The sequence below is a fragment of the Ciconia boyciana genome, chromosome 12 (assembly GCF_034638445.1).
Source record: "Ciconia boyciana chromosome 12, ASM3463844v1, whole genome shotgun sequence".
Lineage (NCBI taxonomy): Eukaryota > Metazoa > Chordata > Aves > Ciconiiformes > Ciconiidae > Ciconia > Ciconia boyciana.
In genome coordinates, this window is record NC_132945.1 from 2,545,605 (window position 1) to 2,563,948 (window position 18,344).

General features: G+C 45.6%; 1 protein-coding gene across 1 annotated transcript; it reads left to right on the plus strand.

Moving 5' to 3' along the window:
- The first annotated feature begins 2,119 nt into the window (after window positions 1–2,119).
- On the plus strand, window positions 2,120–18,105 carry LOC140658760 (transmembrane protein 182-like). The gene is made up of 5 exons (XM_072877544.1): window positions 2,120–2,287; window positions 4,854–4,971; window positions 7,032–7,130; window positions 9,873–10,010; window positions 17,876–18,105. Exons 1-5 carry the CDS (start codon window positions 2,135–2,137, stop codon window positions 18,103–18,105), a joined length of 738 nt encoding a protein of 245 aa, XP_072733645.1. The 5' UTR covers window positions 2,120–2,134.
- The last annotated feature ends 239 nt before the right edge of the window (window positions 18,106–18,344 follow it).

The following is an 18,344-nucleotide window of genomic DNA, read 5'->3' on the forward strand; positions in this document are numbered from 1 at the left end:
CGGAGCTGCTGGCTGCTCCCCCATGGGCTCGCCAAGGCTTTCAGTGGGAGGCTGTATCATGTCAGAATGATTTCTCCTCTCCCTTAGCTGACTAAATAGTTTGCTTGGAAGAAAAGGGATGGTTAAGCAGGCCAGAGACAGGATGTATATTTTCACTTCCCTGAAAATGGCCTTTGTACCGCAGCTCGCCCATCAGATGCACATCCACTGCTCCCTGTCTGAAGGCCACGCAATGATGTTTCTACCTGCTGAGAGCAGCGTTCAGCCCTGCTGTGAGGACTTTCATCCAGTTATACAAACATCAGATGGCATTCTTCCATTTTAGCGACCAACCAAGATGTAAACCTAACCTTTGAGACAACCCACTGGCCCTGTCCTGCAGCTCCCTGTTGCCTTGCTCACCCACCGCCTGCCCCGCCATGCCAGATGCAACAACGTCTTCTGCTCTCCTTGCACTCTTGCCCCTTGCAGCCCTGCTGTAGCTCTCACTAATGGGGCTGTGGGGACTGTGGCTGAGTTTCGACCTTGCATGACGGTAAGTCTGCAGCCTGGCCCACCTTTCCTTTCTCCACGTGTCAGTGAGGGGACTCTTCTGGGCAGGAACCTCTTTCCTGGATCCTATCAGATGCCTCACACACCCATGGTCAGGTTAAAGAAACAGCAGCTCTGCCCCTGCGACAGTGAGGATGAGAGGTCTAATGTATTATTTAAAAGCTATCCCAGCCGGCAATATTTAAGGACAATGCAGAGGATAGAATAAATTATTATAATTTAAAGTCTATTGCGCTCATAGAAGAAGGGTGAGCATATTCATCAGTCCATATGCCTCAACAGTTGGCTAGAAGTGTAGTCAGAATTTTACCCAACCCTCTCCAGTTTCCCTAACCAGTGTGCAGTTTCTCCGAGATACCCATATGTTCACAGTTAACTTTAACTATTAAATTGATTTGGAAATTAATTTGGCAACACAAAATCCCATAGGATAAAGAAGTCAATATCTTCATCTCTCCCCCTTTTTAGAACAGGTCATGACTTAGGCTAAGGTTAGAAAATCAGAACTTGAATTTTCACTGTAATTTCAATTTCCTCCCCCAGCCTCCTGGCATGTCACAGGAATATAGTTATTGCCCTACAGAAATTATAATTTTCCTAGTCTGGCATCCTGTTCCTGGCAGTGATCTACAGCAGATGCTCCAGCAGAAGACAAAAACATTAGGAACCAAATGGCAATGAAATCCCATGCAGGAATGTCCTCGTCCCCATGAGACTTCTTCCACAGCAGGCTCGGGTGGTGGGAGGGGTATGGAAGCTATATAGTCCACTCTTCGGTAGCAGGAGAGAGAACATCTTTCTACAACTGCATAGCAAGGCACTCTAGGTATGTTGGTCTGTACACCTCATTTTAATGCTCCTGGTCTAGCTAGATGTGGACCTGCCTGATTTAAACGTGTTTGCATGGGTTGATTGCATCATTTCTGAGAGCACCAAGATATGTAAAAGATCACCAATGTTTTAATGTTATTGCTTGGATCTTTGCGGATTGCAGTGCGAAAGCTGCATTAGCATTTTGTTCAGAGGAAGCAGGAGCTGAAGGAGACGCATTTTCCAGAAGTGCCACTTCTATACTGCACTTGCGAGAACACGGCTAAAGGCATCTCAGAGCAATGGCTGCGGAAACTGCGGACTCCATGACATGGTAAAGATCTGTGAGTTCAGATCTGCTCAAGCCCTGCACAGCCTCTCTGCTGATCTCCTGCACAAACAGGGTTTTACAAACTTGCCAGTGTCCTGGGCAGTTCTGTGTCGTAATCACCTGTGACCTGCAGACGCTGCCTGAGCGGCCGAGGCTAAGGGCTCTCGGCACTGCTCTTCTGAAATGAACAGCCATGTGCTTATTTGGAAACCTTCCTGCTCTGTCTCAATAGCTATTTGTCATGTTCCTTAATGCCGCAGCTGTTTGGTTACACCAGGTCATCTGCTTTTATTAGTCCTGTTCCCACCACCCACTGAAACTCACACCAGCCAGGAGAAGATTATTATCTGTCTCCAAAAATAGCACTTCTCTCGTCCCCCTCGAAACTTCAGTGTTTTTCTGCTTTTCTGATCTCCAAGTCTGCTGCCTACCTGCTGCCCCATGAAGGCTGGAGTAGCCGCCCTCACAGCCGGGATCCTCGGCGGCACCGGCGTGTTGCTCTTTCTCATCGCTTTCGGGACGGATTACTGGCTTCTAGCTACGGAGACCTGCGGCGTCTTCCAGCATGGGAATAGCACTCTGCGGACCGGGGAGGTAAACTCTGAAATCTCGTCTTATTTCGGAAGAATTGACTTATTTAAATCATTTAAAATTTTAAAGTTTTAAAGTTTTAAATCTGTGATCATCTTTATGGTCATTGAAAGTGACCTGCTAATGTAAAACATCTGCCTGAGCTAACTTTAAAATCCAAACCAGCATTTCCATAGTATCTAGCATTTTGACTGAAGTAAAGTGCATCTAGGAAACATTCAGACAGCACCTCTGTAATCTGGCAGATATGAACATTAAGGAATGAAAGGCAAAAATGTAAAAGCTTTACTTGTTGACAGCATTTGCCTCTAAAGACAAAAGATATCTCCTGATATTTGCCATTAAAAGATTTCTCCCTCTGTAGTTTCTTCGTTTAAAAATAGTTCATGTTTTAAAGTGTAGGACTTGGCAATCATTTACATCTGGAGTGAAATGACTACAGCACAGACAAAACAAAAGTGAACATCAGATACAGAACAGAGTAGACAAGAATTCCTGCCCGTCTAACAAGAAGAGGCCTATATATTTTAAAATTAAAATGTATATAGGATTTTAGTTAGCAGGAAATGTAATTTTCAAAGGACAATTTCGTATTTTAGTGCTGACTACTGGTATCACTTGTTTATAGATCCTTTCGAAAGTTTGTTTCAGCTGGCCTTGCTATTGTTTAACTCTTCGATGAAATAACAACCAGATCAGTTCCCCGAGCCACCCACTCTTCAAAAATGTTTTTGCGCCGATCAATGTGTGGTTTCAATTACAAAATGACAGGAAGATCCTTGTTGTGTGCAGACTTTTTGTTACTTCAAAGTTCAATCCAATTAGGTTTGATTTTTTTTTTCTGGTGTGGTGAGTCACACCGGGTAAGCATCATGATGCCAGCAAGAAATATTTTCTTTCATTTCAGAATCCCATAATCAAATGTAGGACACCGTTTGCTTGAGTCACGTTTCCAGATGACTTTCTCTATTGAAAAAAAAAACCCAAAAAGTCAGAAAAACTGACACTTTCTTTACTGTTTAAAGCAGTGCAGTAAAGGCCTGGAGATGGCAGGGAGTCATGGACGGAGGAGTGCTGCTCAGTTTTTGTGCACTTGGGAAATGACAATATTAATTCTTTCAGATTTTTGTTTGTGCTGTTGTCTTTTAAAGTGGAGAGACTAGAGACGTTGCACTGCATGACATGAATAAGCATCTCAAACATTTCAGATACGCTCTTGGCCATGTGTTAGTGTGCCTGTCACTAAGGCAGAGCGACTTCAAAAGCGCCAGGCAGAAATAGGAACTGCTCTTACTCTTTCCTCTGAGCTATTTTATTTCTATTTCAGACACTTTTTCTATTATTTCTATTTCAGTTACCAGTTGTGTACAACGGGCTGTGTTTTTACCTTCTCTGCCCTTTCTTAAACTGGCAAATCCTGTCTCTTGCAGATAAAGATGGTCTCGAGTATCTGCCAAACAGCGATTAAATGTGCCGTAGATGCACTAAGTCAGCAGCCATCCACCTGACGAATTTTGAGGGCTGCAGGTTACCATTGTCATAGTTAGTATTTTATCCTGAAAGGAAACGGAGAATCAGGGCAGAGCTCTGGAATCGGTCATAACTTGACGCATAAAAACCTCGAGGCAAGGGAAGTATCTTCTAGCTCCTCCCCGTTGAGTCCTGTCTCCTTTCTCCAGTTCACAGGGTCCAATCCTGTATGGAGTTTCTCCATCCACCACAACATGTAGTTTTGTAACAGTCACGTCTCCTTTACCAAATTGTATGTGATAAAGGCAAAATTGATTTTGGCTATAGTTTTAATAAGTTTTTTGGTAAATAGTCCATGACTCAACTTTGCAATATCCTTCCTTCTGGAAAAACCTAAACCTTGTGCTCGCAGGTCTGGTCTGGGGGTTCGAGCAGACTCACCAAAAAAGGAAAAATTGTCAACATCCTGGTCTATGAGAAGACTGGTGTGGGCAAAGAGCGATTTCTGCCTCATGTAGGTTTAGCATAACTTCTACTGGGCTCAGCAGAGGGAGAGAAAGAAGAAAACCTTTGGGCTGGTGATTGGAAGAGGCTCAATGGGAGTGGTAGAGTTGGGCTGTCTTCTGGGGTGAAGCCAGACCTTACGTGGATCCTGCAGAGTAGCAAGGATATCTGAACTGTTGCATTGGGTCACCCCTAAAATTGCTTACCTGGTAATCAACCTGCTTCCAACTGGTTACCACAGCAGTAAAATTTACTTAAGGAGAGTATTTAAGGAGTAGAATACACCCAGAATGCTCTGCTGCCTGGCATACCTGTCCAGTTCTGGCAATCAGCGGTTTAAAGATATTAGAGAGAGAAGAAACTGTTTTGTGAAGATCTGCAGGATGATTTGTTATCGAAACATTTTGTAGCTGTGATACAGTGGAAGGTCAAGGACAGCAGCTGCCTCTGTGTGGCCCAAACCCTCCAAACCCAAACCAAACAGCAACAAATGAAAATCCTAATAAAAAATGAAAGCAACAACTGTCTAAGCAAAAAATACACACTTCCCACCATGATCATCCCCGTATCAGCCTGGGCTTTCATTCCTCCACAGGCTGAAATGCTGACAGAGGTCAGGAAGGAGATCCTCACTTTCCATCATGAGGGCTTCTTCTGGCGGTGCTGGTTCTTTGGCGAGGGCCACCCGGAGACCATCTGGACCTTCTGGTACAGTGAGTATGATGCCACCGCACCACATTCACAGCATTCGCTCACAGTTTGAATTGCAGACAAGCACAACAAGGGCTCCCAGGAACGAGGAGCCAGTTGTCTTTATTTTATTTCTTTTTCTTTTTTCATTCTCATCGTCTCTCTATCAAAAGCAAACTTGGCTCACCCTTTCTGTGCTCTTTTTTTGACTTGGATTTTGCTCTCAGAGGGTTGTTCACAGAAATGTAGGAACCTCTTGATGCCGTTTAATATATCACCTACAAAGTCTTATGGAGGGGTGGCTTCCACGAACAAGGACAACTCTCGCCCCATATCTCTTGATGTTTGTGTTCAGCTAAGGTCTGCAAAATTTGAGCCCATGCCTTTCCTGGCCCTTGGCATTGCTCTTCTGTTAGTGTTTTCAGCCATCGGAGTGTTCCCACCTCCCCCTGATTTCAGCACGGGGAAGGCTGGATGCGCACGTGTGTTGTCTCCCTGGGTGCTCAGGACCTCTAGCAGTGGGCAGTGGTGGGCCATAGAGAGCTGTAACCACATGTGTTCATGCTCCTAAGCACACAAGACCTTTATTTTAAGGTCTTGCCTGTTTTACTTTTTAAGGTCATTGAAATTACACGTGTGAATAAACAGCAACAGTTGCAAAATACTTTTTTTTCCGCAAGCTCATTCACTCTTCAAAAAAAATTGAAGGAGAAGGTGAAACCTGTTCTGAGACACCAGTTGGTGCTGACTGGTGGCCCACGTGCAGTGAAGTGTGGGGTCTTGGCCCAGTGAACCAGGTGCTCCCACCAGAAAGAGCGAAGGAGTGAAACCACCCCAGAAGACGCCTGGCACCAGCCTCGCCGGCGGCCGAGCCAGCAACCAGCTCGCCTGCATTAGTGCACAGTGGGTAATTAGAGGACAGCCTTTCCCTGGGATGCTGCAAGCCTAGAGAAGTATTGGGAATTAAAAAAAGAAATTTTAAATGAGTTCTGCAAAGCTTTTAAACACTGCAAAAGCCTTGACCCTGCACTCGCTGGTGCTTCGGTCCGCTCAAAGATGCTTACGTGCCTGCGGGGCAGCGCGATCGCCTCGTAGGGCATTTGGCTGCAAATAATGCAGGTTCCCACAATAAATTTACTCTGCAGTGATTAAAATTTCAGATGACTTTGCTGTCCCCTAGTCCCTGACCTGTGTTTCCTGTAAAATCTTGCAGGAACCATTACTGCCGCTGTTCCACTGAACAACATGAGATTTCTCACACAGGAATTTTTTGATAAAAAAGGACAGGCTTGAGAGAGGGAGTTTGCTATCTAATTACATTATATGGAAAAACATGATATAATATAATGTTACCTGAAGTAAAATGACTCTTTCTGATAACTGGCAAATTTGTGTTACTTCTTTAGGTATTTATTATAATAGGATTGATCATGGCAAATTAATTTGCTGCTCTCGTGGATGTAATAATTAATTCAATAGGTATTCCATAGTCAATTTAGCATGAACTAATGTCCACCTATTATAAAGTGTTCCTTTGAGCTGGGGAACATATTTAAATAAGTGGCCAACCATTAATTAATTCATTTAACATTCATTCTATTACCGTTAATCATGATAAGCCTCAGTGGTATTAATATTGATGGGGCACTTCCATTCTAATTGTGCTTTCCCTTCTCACAAACTGGAGGTCTTGTAAGGTAGCTTGTGCTGGTATCCAAATACCTTTGCCCCTTCCAGGCGATCTGACACATTTTCTGGAGGAAAATAGCAATGGGAATATTTACAGTAATTTGATTTGCTCCATCTTTCATGATTTATGTCCACCTCAGACTCAGGTTATGAAGATGAGAAGATGTACGGGTAGCAGTCTCAGATCCTGTTATGTCTCCCCTCTCTCATCAGTCTTCTTTTTCTTTTTTCTTTCTAGCCAGGATTTACTATCCTTCTTTACTCCCCAGCCTTCTGCCTTCAGTGAGGGTTTTGTAGGTTTTGCAGACGAGGGCATTGCCCTCTGAATGCTATAGCTGTGATCCTGCAGAAAATAAAAGCAAATGGTTTTTTTGTTGTTGTTGTTCTTTTTCAGCCAGCCAAGCACACCCCAAGTTCTGCATGCATGGCTACCTCTTTCCCATGCCCATTGCTCTCGGACCTTTCCCCCATCCTTCCTACGACACGACCGCAGGTGGGTTTCTTTCCTGCTCCCCAGGCGACCGGGCAGAGATTTACGATGTGTGTCAGCGCTGTGCTTCTCCCATTGCAAATGCATGTGGCCAAGCATGACCAAGACTTTTGGAAAGCTCCTTTACAAAATGGCCTTGCTTAGTTGACTGCCCCAGGCTGTGAGCACATCGAGATGTTCTCCCATGTCTTCTCCTGAGACAGCCGTGCCCGGCCATGAGCCGTGCACCCTCCCGCTGGGTGCTCTGTGCCTACTCCTATGAGCAAGGGAGGACGCTAAATCCATCCTCTCCCTTCTCCCACCTCCTCGCTCGCTGCGGGGAGCTGGAAGCAAAGGGTTTCTGCCCCATGGCCAAATCCAGACCCTGTGGGCAAGCAACACAAATAATTTCTCCTGCGCTGCAGGCTTGTGGCAGTCCAACGCTGACTCATTCCCAGCGTCTGGCTTCCTGGGAGAGCTCTAGTGTTGATTTGTTGCAAGGCAAAATAAACAAGCACTGGAAAAATCAGTTAAAGACCAACTTGTTAGAAGATCCACGGAAGTGACTGGCTTATTTTTAATACACCAAATACGACACAGTTGGAGAGCTCTCCTTTCAACTGGTTCCCTTTTTATTTATGTTTCTCTATATTTTCAGAGTTCTTTAATGAATCAGCTGCTGTTAGGAATTTTAATTTGCTAAATTGGTGACAGCAGCTAGAATTAATTCAATGATCTTTTTTGAAATGAATTGATTTCTTTAAATAGTGTGCATCACTCTGCGTTGCCTCCGGGGATCCAGGGCAGGCATACTGCACAAACAAACATCTTGACCTTTTCCTTAGCCTTTAGCAGTACCTTTTTTATTTTTATATTTTTTTTATGAGGAATTAATTAAAAAAACCCCCCAACATTTGTCAGTAGGAGCATGTGAGGGAGAGCAGCTAGTTTCTTTTGCTGTGCTGTGCAGGATTCCTGCCTCGGGGAACACGCCGCAGTGTAAAATGGATATAAGGGACCTGTCGATGGTAGAAGGAGGAGCCCGTTGCAGGCTGCGTGCAGCCAACATGCGGGTTAAGCAGTGGGATTTTTTCAGCTTAGGAGAGGCAGGCATGACGTCTAGTTTCTGAATGATCTCGCTGATAAACACACTATTTTTTCCGCACTAAATAAAGGGCCCTGGCGGCATCTGTCCCTGCCTGTCAGCCCTTGCTGTGAAACCCTCTTCAGCTGCCTCTCAGAAATGCCCATTGGGATGGGTGCCGGGAAGGTGCCGGGCAGGGGCTCTGCGCCAGGGCTGCACCCCGGGGTGCTGCGGGGCTCTGCCTGCAGGCTCTTGGCACCCACCCCGCTATGGTCCCCGGGGACACGAGGATGTCTCAGCACCCACATTTAGGGCAGCAGGAGCACTGGGCTTCTCTGCCGCACCAACCCCGCTGCAAAGCATTTGGACATCTGCAGAGAGCAGACGCTTCTGTCGTTAGCACTCATTTTATTTCAAACCAGTCCATCCTCATATGCAAATGATGACAAACCAGGAGGCCGTCCAAGAAGAGGGGTCCTCCAGCTATTACCTGCTCTAGAGATAATTCTGCCTTATCTGCATCCTCTTAGGCTCCCTGAGAGAAACGGGTGATGGGAGGTTAAACATGAAAATGAATTCTGTGGTTTTGGAGAGTTCAAGATACTTATCTCTCCCTAAGTGGCTCTCCTCACAAAATGGTTTCAAATGAGTAAAACGCATCCTCTCTGTATCATTTTTCTTTCAAGTGTGAATCATTTCAGCATTACCCACTTGCTTGTGCTTGGCTTAAATCTCTCTAACTAGTGCTTCTGAAAAACAACAGGCAGAGCGAGATGCAGTGGTCCGAGTGGATCAGATAAATCAGGGGAACAGGGAGCAGGGCATCAGAGGGTCTCTGCCTGAAGACCACCACCTTTGGCCAAGTTTTACGGCAGTGACGGGACGAGACTTGGCTACTGGGAGGCTGAAATTAGTGGGCTATGTGCCATCCCTGAGCAACCTGGTCTAGTTACAGATGTCCCTGCTCCTGCAGGGGGGTTGGACTAGATGACCTGTAAAGGTCCCTTCCAATCCAAAGCATTCTATGATTCTATGATTCTATGATCCCGTGGGATGTGATGGACGCAAGCTTGCTCAGCTCTGGCTGGTGTGGTTGCATGAAGTCACAGCAAAACCCCCAAATTCAGTGGATGAAGATCCCTTGCCTTGTTCTCTTACTTGGAGTCAAGCAAGGCCATTAATGGGGGAAATCATGAGCTCCTGTTTTCCCTGCAGTCCTGCTAACAAAAGCCGCCTTTATTTTAAACCAGGAACCTGGCACCTTCCGTAAGTGTTAATTAAAATGGAACAAAGATGTGGTCTGATTCCATCTCTCCAAATTTTGCTGTTTTCTTTCCTTTCTTGCCAAGCTCTTCCATCCCCCACAGGCACAGCTAAGCACGGTGTCCTTTACTCTCCCCCCCTTTTGTGGCGTGCTTCCCTGGCAAACCCTTCCAACCCCTTGTACTCCTTCCAATCCCATTATGTAGGGCATGACATTCAACCTGAACTTGCACTGGTTCCAGGCACATTGCACCCATGCCACGGCAGGGAGCTAGCAAAGCAGGAGCTCCAGCTCTGCCTAACACGAGCAGCGTTACAGGTTATTGTTGTTAGCATTGCTGAAGCAGGAGTTAAGCATGGACTTCCGAAAACCGCTTTTCCTCTCCTTTCCCCTAACTTTACTCTTTTTGACTGCGCAGTGTACAGAGGCTTCTGGACGGCGTTCATCATGCTGGCTGTCGTCGCCGGGCTGGTGGGAGGGCTGCTGCTGGTGTGCGGCGTGCCCTTCGTCAGCCCCCGGTCCTACAAAGTCGGAGGTGGATTCCTCCTCGCCTCGGGTAAGGTGCCAAGCTGCAGTAACGGGATACGGCCGGGGCAGGAATGCAGCGGCTCTGCTCCGCTTCGTGCACGCAGGGGAAGGGGAGGCAGCCGGGGATGAGGCATTGCTGGAGGGAGACGGGGGCTCTGATGGGAGCCGCGCTGACTTGGCGTAAATGATTTCCCTCTTCCCCAATGAAAATAAGCCTCTATGCTAAGTCAAGCTTTAGCAAGATAGTCCTTAGTCCCAGGGAGGCTGGGGTCTGGGAAAAATATACTTTTTTTCCCCCCCTACTCTTGTATTCAACGCAGAGGAGCAGAGCCTTTTATTTTAGTGAAGTCCATAGCGGCATTAACCCCCGGCAGCAATCAGCCACGCTCTGTTCCCCTAAGTCAGACTTTGCATTTGGGCCTCTCCTGTCTCTGCTGTTAACATCTGGTAGAGCTGGAAACCCACTGAGCGATGAAAGGCATACCCGGCGATTCAAAATGGGAGGGCTGGCTTAATAAAACCTGAAAAGATAAAGCGGTGGCACAGCAGGAAAATGAATTAAAAATAGGCATTTATTCATTATTCCCACTGCCATTACAAATGATTCCACTGAATTATCACTTGGGCTTTTTCCTTTTTCGTATTTGAGAAGGAATAACTGGCTTAACTAGTAGAAATACTTGATTTAGAACAGTGAATCAAACTCAGAAAAAAGCTTTTTTGCGACTCAAGCAGTTGAAGGCTGGAGCTCAGCTGAGCCATGTCAAATGAAGAACTTCATAATGATGTCAGGCCTTTCTCTGAAAAAAACAGTGTTTACTTATGGATCCTGCACCCGGTCCTGCTTCCTCATGCACGGCATGAATCAAACACGAGCCAGTGTGTTTGCTCCCAGTTTGGGCTTTGAGTGTGCTCAAGTTTTTTGGGGCCAAAAACATCGATGAAAAGATTTAACAAGAGAGATTCCAACACCGACCCTGGAGGAACTCCGCCTAAACTCCTTCCAATCTCACCATGCCCTACCATCATTACCTTTTACTCTTTTGCCCCATTATTTAGCTCCCTATCTATTTTATAGCTCCTTTCCTAATTTCTATCTCCTCCAGATGTACTAATAATTAACCATGTGACGCCAGCTGAGCTGCTTGTTAAAATGAAGCTAGATGACATCTATTTATTTGTCTAAAAAATCTGGAAGGCACTAAATCAATGTGGCCCTACCTGCCTCTGCTAATTTGCTTTGCATTTTGTCCAATTTTCCATTTGCCTCCGGGTCTTCAGTTATTGAAGTGAGGGCAGCAAGCCTATAGGTATCTCTCTCATATAGTTTAATAAATGCTTGGTTGGGCTTAATTTTTCTAAAGGCGAATTTCAAGTGGTTTTACACATGGATTTCATTTGGGAATGCAAGACATCTTACTATCAGATCTCCATCAGGTACCAAGGCCTTCTGCCGAGTAGTGTTGGCCACTTGACAAGTGTGTATGTTGAAGTCATCACTTCGTGTGAGACTAGGGCTGAATATTTGAATCCTCTCAGATGTGACACTCCGGCTTCCGCAGTTAAAGCCCTACCTCTTCAAAAAACTCAACTTTTAGCCCAAATGGAAAAACAGAGACTGGTCATCTTCTGACACTGGCCAGATAAGTAAAATATCACACAGGAAAGGATGTTGAGTAATATTCAATCACTGTGTTCAATTTTTTTCATTGTTTTTGCACTTTATTTGACTACTTCTTGATTAAAAGGCTGGGGCATAGAATGTGACACTTTTTAGAAGAGCTGATTATGCATCACATAAACCTCTTGGCATTAGACAAAGATGCTGCTGTTTAAATTGAAGTTTGTATTAATGCAGTTTCAATCTGAACAGCAATCATTGCTATTAACTGCCATTAGGAGGAACGAGTTCAGCTGGAAGAGACTTCCTGCTATATTTCAATCTAAATGATAGCTAGGAGAATGCAATGGTATTTCAGCATTTTCAGCAAAGTTTGCTTAGAGTTTCAACCGATCCTTTTTTTTGGGAGGGTATCCTGAACTCAGACCTCTGGATCCTGCTTGGCAGTGGCTCCCTGATGGATTCGGGATGCATCCCTCCACAGTTATTTTCTCACTATCCCTTCTAAAAATATTTTGCATAATTGCGCTAAGCAGTAGGAACAATAGATTTAATACAGCTTCAACTCCCTAGCCATCCCTTTCCTTCAGATAGCGGGATGTGGCGAGACGACGCAGGAGAAAGCGCGTCTTGTCTTCTAATCATGGCCTGCGGGTCAGTGTTAATTAACCTCCCTTGCAGAAATGATCTCTCCTTGAGGAAGTGTGAAAGTGCTGGCAATTTGTAGGGTGGGAACGTGGTCTGGCAGTTGGATGGTGAGACGGGGCACCACGGCTGCAAGATACCCCGGCCTCTCAGGGCATCCTTTACATGCAACTTCATTCTGTCCATAAACTCCCTCTGCCCCTTTTGGTAGCAGCCCACGCTGAGGTCATGAAATCACAGCCGTGGTTAATCATTGCAAAATGATGCAACATTTGCCACCAAAAGGCTCTAAAGATATTATTGGTGCAAATGCACTTCCAAGCGCGTTTATGGATAACCAGCCTGACATGATCTTGAGGAGTTACGTGTGCCTCTCCGTTGCCGGGGGGGAATTCAACGCCTAAGGGTGAAGATTGTTATCGCTCAATTAGATCCCTTTGGGTTTCCCCTCCGAGATGCCTTTTATTTACTGTACTTTCAAGAGGACAAATCTGACTGTCTGCCAGCTACCGTAACAAATGTAGTGCTCGGTGGGTGGCATTTCTGAGAGCCCTTTCAAAGGACCGGAGCCATCCTCCTTGATTTCCTCTGCTGGGCGACTTGGGAGATACAGCCGGAGCCCATCTGACGTTTGCTGCTGCTTGCATTTGCACATCTACCGCCCCAGCTGAGCAGTTAGCCTTGCCAGCCTGCTCCCTAAAGCACCCGAATTGCATGAGCAAATAGCCAGCGTGCTGCTTTCCTGCTAACGTTTGCCACCTCAGACTTAGCTTCAGTGCTTGCGAGGGGGAGGCAGATACTGCCCGGTGACTAATTGTCCCCTTGTTTCAGTAGTCAGATGACAATATGATTAATTATCACTACAATGTCACCGAGAGGGCCGGGTGAACACTGCACTGCAGCTTCTGGAAACTGTTTGAATTGCTGAGACAACTTTGCTTGTGCTCCTTGGTTTTCTGTGCTTGTGCTCCTCGGTTTTCATTTCCTTTGGGCATCTTAGTGACCAAGCTTAGAAGTGAGCACACACTTCATCCAGACCTAGGGCAATTGCTGAGCTTGCAGTGCTGCCCTAATACGTCCGGACCAGCTGCATAGCTGTAGGCTTAAGTGAAAAAATGACCTGAACTCTACCTGGTGGCTTGCTCAGGGAACGCACAGGCAAAGCGTGAGCGTACGGCGAGTTTTCAAAGCAAGCAATAAGGATGCGTGTCCCAGGCAATGTTAAGCAACCTAAAAAGGAGCTTGTTATCAGCTTGCCTTACACTGGAAAGCCCAAATACATGATGAACCATGTACAGTCTACACTTCTTCCAGCCGCTGTGGTCCTGGTGCTGTTTCTGCAGCATCTCCACTTGCATGGCACGCACGGGCATGCTCGCACCGTCCCGCAGCCGCAGGATCGCTGTGGCCGTGGGCTGTTTCCAGCGGGCAAAGGCAGCACAAAGCCGCTCCTGCGCTTTCAGAGCCGTGTGGTGGTCCTGCGAGAGGAGCACGGCGTGTGCTCAGACCAACCTGTTCTTCAGTGTGAGCCAACTACATTTTAAAAAAAAGGCTGCTTTGCCAGTCCTGTGACTAAAAGTGCTGAATTTTGTGCTCAGATTCCTCTTCCCAAATCAAGCATCTCCATTTTGGCAATCTCAGGCTCCCCACGTGCAGTGAAGACTCACAGTTATGGAAGGGCAGCTGAAGATCACCCCTCCATTTCCTCGTTATTAACATCCTTGAGAGGCAACTAGTGAGAAAGGCGAATGAGTCAAAGTTCATTTTTCTCGTAATTAGCAGATTACACGAAAGTTCAGTAGCTTCCACAGAACAAGAGTTAAAGATTGAGTTCACTCACCTGTCCCTACAATTAGCAGCTATAAAGGTGTCACAAGGATATAAAGTGAGAGAAAGAAAAAGCCCGACTCCAATTTACTCACACTGAAGGTGCAGCTCTCCTGGGAGGGGGAGAAGGAGCGCCGGGGTTCGTTGTCCTGCAGTGAGCAGTGTACGAAGGAGAAAGATTTAATACCCCGCTTCAATTTTCTTGCAATTAGCCCCTCCCCAGAAGATGCCGTTGACCTCATCAGCTATGAGACGGAGTTTCGCAGTTAATTTTTTCCATACCATCCTAATGAACAGAGGCAGAGAGGGAAAGGGAGAGAAAGAAAGAGATCACTTGGCTAGTTTTCCAGCGGTAGAAACCACAGGGGTGCTGAGAGGGAGCGTGGGGATGGTCTGGTTTGATGAGGTCTTGACTTACACTTACCCAAACCCAACACATGTGCCGCGTCTCAGGCGCATGTGCCGACGCCAGGCTCATTTCTTGGGCAGAAAACTAGATTTGTTTCAGTTTTTCATTTTGCTGCCCAAGGCAGGAAGCAATCTGTCTCTGTACATAAAAAGCCATTTGGGGCTGGCAGGAAACAAAGATGTCTTTCTGCTGCAGCCGAGACTAAAAGCCCCAAAAAGGAGGTGGTAAAGTGAGACCTGTTCAAAAGATGAAAAATCCAAAATAAAATAGCATTTTAAAACAAAAATGCCAAGCACTTACTTTGGTAATATGGGAGTGAAACATCCTGATATTCTCATTATGAAGACTCTACTAATGTCTAAAAGTGTGACAAATTTTAGGCAGTTTCATGAATACTTGTGGTTGTTCCAAGTAAGCATTTTTTTGCTGAACAGTTTTCAGTGAGCTGCCCTTTCTGCGCTTCCACCGTCCTTCTTCGGCTGCACCTGCCCTTTTGATTTTCTTTTCTCGCCGAGGAGACGGTGTAAATCACAGGGACTCCTCACCACTCAGCTGTAATTATTCCAGGGAAGAAGGCTGCTTACTTTACATTTTCTTGTCATTTTCCCAGAGTGTGAAAATGTTCTTAATTTAGATGCTGTGGCCGTGCCATCACCTCCAGTACCTGTTTAATAATAAATCCTTCCACACCGAGACCTGGCACTTCTCCTGGGGCGAGGGGAGGGACCGTTTCCCCATCCTTAGCTCCTGGTGAGCTCAGGGACGGGGCCACACGCTCACGGGGCTTCCCCGAACCCTCCTCAACAAGAACTGGTAGGCTTTAATCTGATTTCTTCAATAAATGAGGCTTAGGCCGTCTAAATTGTCCTGGGACAATCCAACGCAGCCCCCCTGGTTATTTAAAGAAAAGTAGGAGAATTCAAAAGTACAGTAGCGTACCCGTGTCCTCCGTCCCGCTGGGGCTACGTTTTTATTTGCGTCTCTTACGGTAGGTATTATAAGTTAATGAAATAGAAATTGATCTTTGAAAGAGCACTTTTCAAGGTTCAGTTGCTATCTAATTAATTTAATTTTAAATTACATCAGTAATAAAGCCTTAATTGCCTTCTTATCAATATATTGTATTTTGTAAAGGACATGTGACTATTTAAACATGCAATCGTTTTCTTATAGTAGAATAATTGGTATTTTAAGCATACAACTATCATATTAAGTGTAAAATATTTATTTGTGCACTTAATTTCAAGTGGTATCAAAATCTCAATGAACATGCAAATGTTACAACAGCTGCTATTTAACTCCTAGCCTGCCTCTCCAGCAAACACAAGGACTTTTCCATGTAAGGGAGAACGGCTTGAAAGAACAGCGTGTGGTGAAGTAAAGTATATTCATATGGTTACACCAATTTTTGATTATTAAGATTCAATTTGCAGTCTGAGGGTATAGGAGGCAGTTTAGTAGACATGACAGCTTAGGATGGGTAGCTTCAACTTCTACGTAACATGTAGTGAGGACTTTGAGCCCTCTGTACCTTCACATAAGTCTCATTTTTGGCTACAAGATGAGAAACGGAGGTTTGTAGCAGCGGATGCGCTTATATCTGCTATAAGCAGAAACACAGTTAAACCTGACGTGTTTTCTGTGACTGAGGTTTCAGGAACCACCATTGCTAAGCAGATATATCAATGTCAAGCTTTAGCCGCTTCCTTTGCTTAGCATGGGAGTTGGATTTTGTGGTGTATAAGCTGCCAGGAAGAATAATTAAATAAAGTACAAGCTACCTTTGATTTAAAAATTGCAAGGGGAGAAATTAAATCCAGCAGAAGCCACAACACATCCACAGAACTGTGTGGTAACTTGTCAACTAAATTAGTTTTGACCTGTTCACTTCTACTATAAAAATATTATCATCTGTGATGTATTTCTTTCATATATGTGTGTGTGTATGTGTATATATCTATATGTTATACGGCACCATTTAAAAATAGCAAGCTTCTAGCTGTGGAGTAGCAAGATCAGATATTACTGAAGCGCTTTCAGATCTGTCATCACACCGTCACTATTTAGTTTTAATATATGTTGACTTTAAAATGCAGTATATATATTCTTTAATGCGACACAGTAAATAATACTGGGGCCACTCTAGTTTTTGTCATCTGCTTCATATGGGGGAGCTAGACCTGCAGCCTCTGACCACCATCACTTTGAATTATGGGGAAAGGAGGTTCCTATTAAGGCACCGAAGCCCCCAAACCTGCCGGGGGCTGTGCCAGGTCCAGGAGGTGCCTGTTTGCCATGTGCTTTTCAGATGTGACCGAGCTCTTCCTGCAAATGCTGACCTTCAACGGGCACGCATCTGGAAATACGAGATGGCGAGGTCTCGCGGGAGATCTGCTATTTGGGTCACAGGCATCCTGCACGGCTTGGGAGGCTCCGGGGAGAGCGGACCCTCTCTAAGCGAGATGCTGACCTTGCACTCGCTGCTCAGGCTTGAGTGTGGCCTCAGCCCTCCTCCCGTCTGGCTCCAGGGGAGGGCAAAGGAGGTCTCACTTGCCAATAAAAAGACTTTCTAGCCTCATAGTATAAGCTGTTTATTATTCTTTTTATTATTCTGTTATTTAGTAGCCCATCTGAGACTAATATCTCATGGCTACATGCCTTTTCCACTCTATTACATGTTATTTCTTTGCAAAATAGGATACTCTATACTCCTTGCCATGTGTTTTAATACTTGGTTGCAAAGCTCAGTTTGAGGAAGGGTAACACAAGACGCGAAGGGGAGCTGCCACGAGCTGCGGCAGCCGCTCGGCGTCAGTGCTGGGGAGAGCAGGTTCGCTGCCGGATAACGCTTGCCATCAGCAGGACTGATTCCCGTATCTTTGCATTTCTGGTGGGAACTGGATCTGACGCTACATGGAAAGGTAGATAAAAAAAGGAAAAAGTAAGTCTTAGTCTCGCCTTCTCACTCATCTCAGACAAATTCAAAATAAAAAAGGCAAAACAACCTACCTTTAAGACAGGAATGCAGAGTGAGCCTCGTGCAGATCCCGGCTGTGAACATCAGCCGTGTTCATGACGGTTCCTCCATGGCCACATCCAGCTGCAACGGAGCCCTTGGTAGCGCCCGCGGTTAAAGCACGAGGCGTCAGCGCGCTGGCGGCTGGACAGGAGCTGGTCGCGGTGGTGTGGGTCTCTCCCACGGCGAGTGGGCTTGGCTTTCACAGGAACCTGCAGAGCAATGTCATGAATAATAATTCTGCAACATTAAGCTTTGATGCAAAGGACCCGCAAGAATAGATGGAAACCTGTTGCGATCTTTTCTCACTTTTATTTCTGCGTTTTGTATGGTGGTTGTAAGCAGAGAATAACTCATCTTTGTCTCTCTTTCCAGGAGGCTTATTTCTCCTGCTCATATTTCTCTTCGTGATGTGGAAGGAGTTTGTCGCTGATTTTCAGAAATACATCCTTCTGGAGAGAAGTGAGAAGTGCCTGGACGATGTGCCTGTGCACGTGTATTACGGGTGGTCGTTCATGTTCGCCGCAGCGGGGGTGCCCCTGGTTTTACTTTCCGGACTCCTCTTCTACCTGATCGGCAGAGACATTATGAAGTCTCTGGAGTAAGAGAAATTTGGAGAAGGCCTTTGAGAAAATTGGTGATGAAACCTACACAAGTGAATGAAACCTACACAAGTTTTGTAATGAAACCTACACAAGTTTTGTAATGAAACCTACACAAGTTTTGAGGACTAGATTGTTTTTGTAGCTATAATTGTCAGCATAGGTGCGTGATTACACTCACTCTTACACGGAGGCAAGGATGGAGCACTGAGCATCCGACCACTGTCAGTCCAAAACCAGCC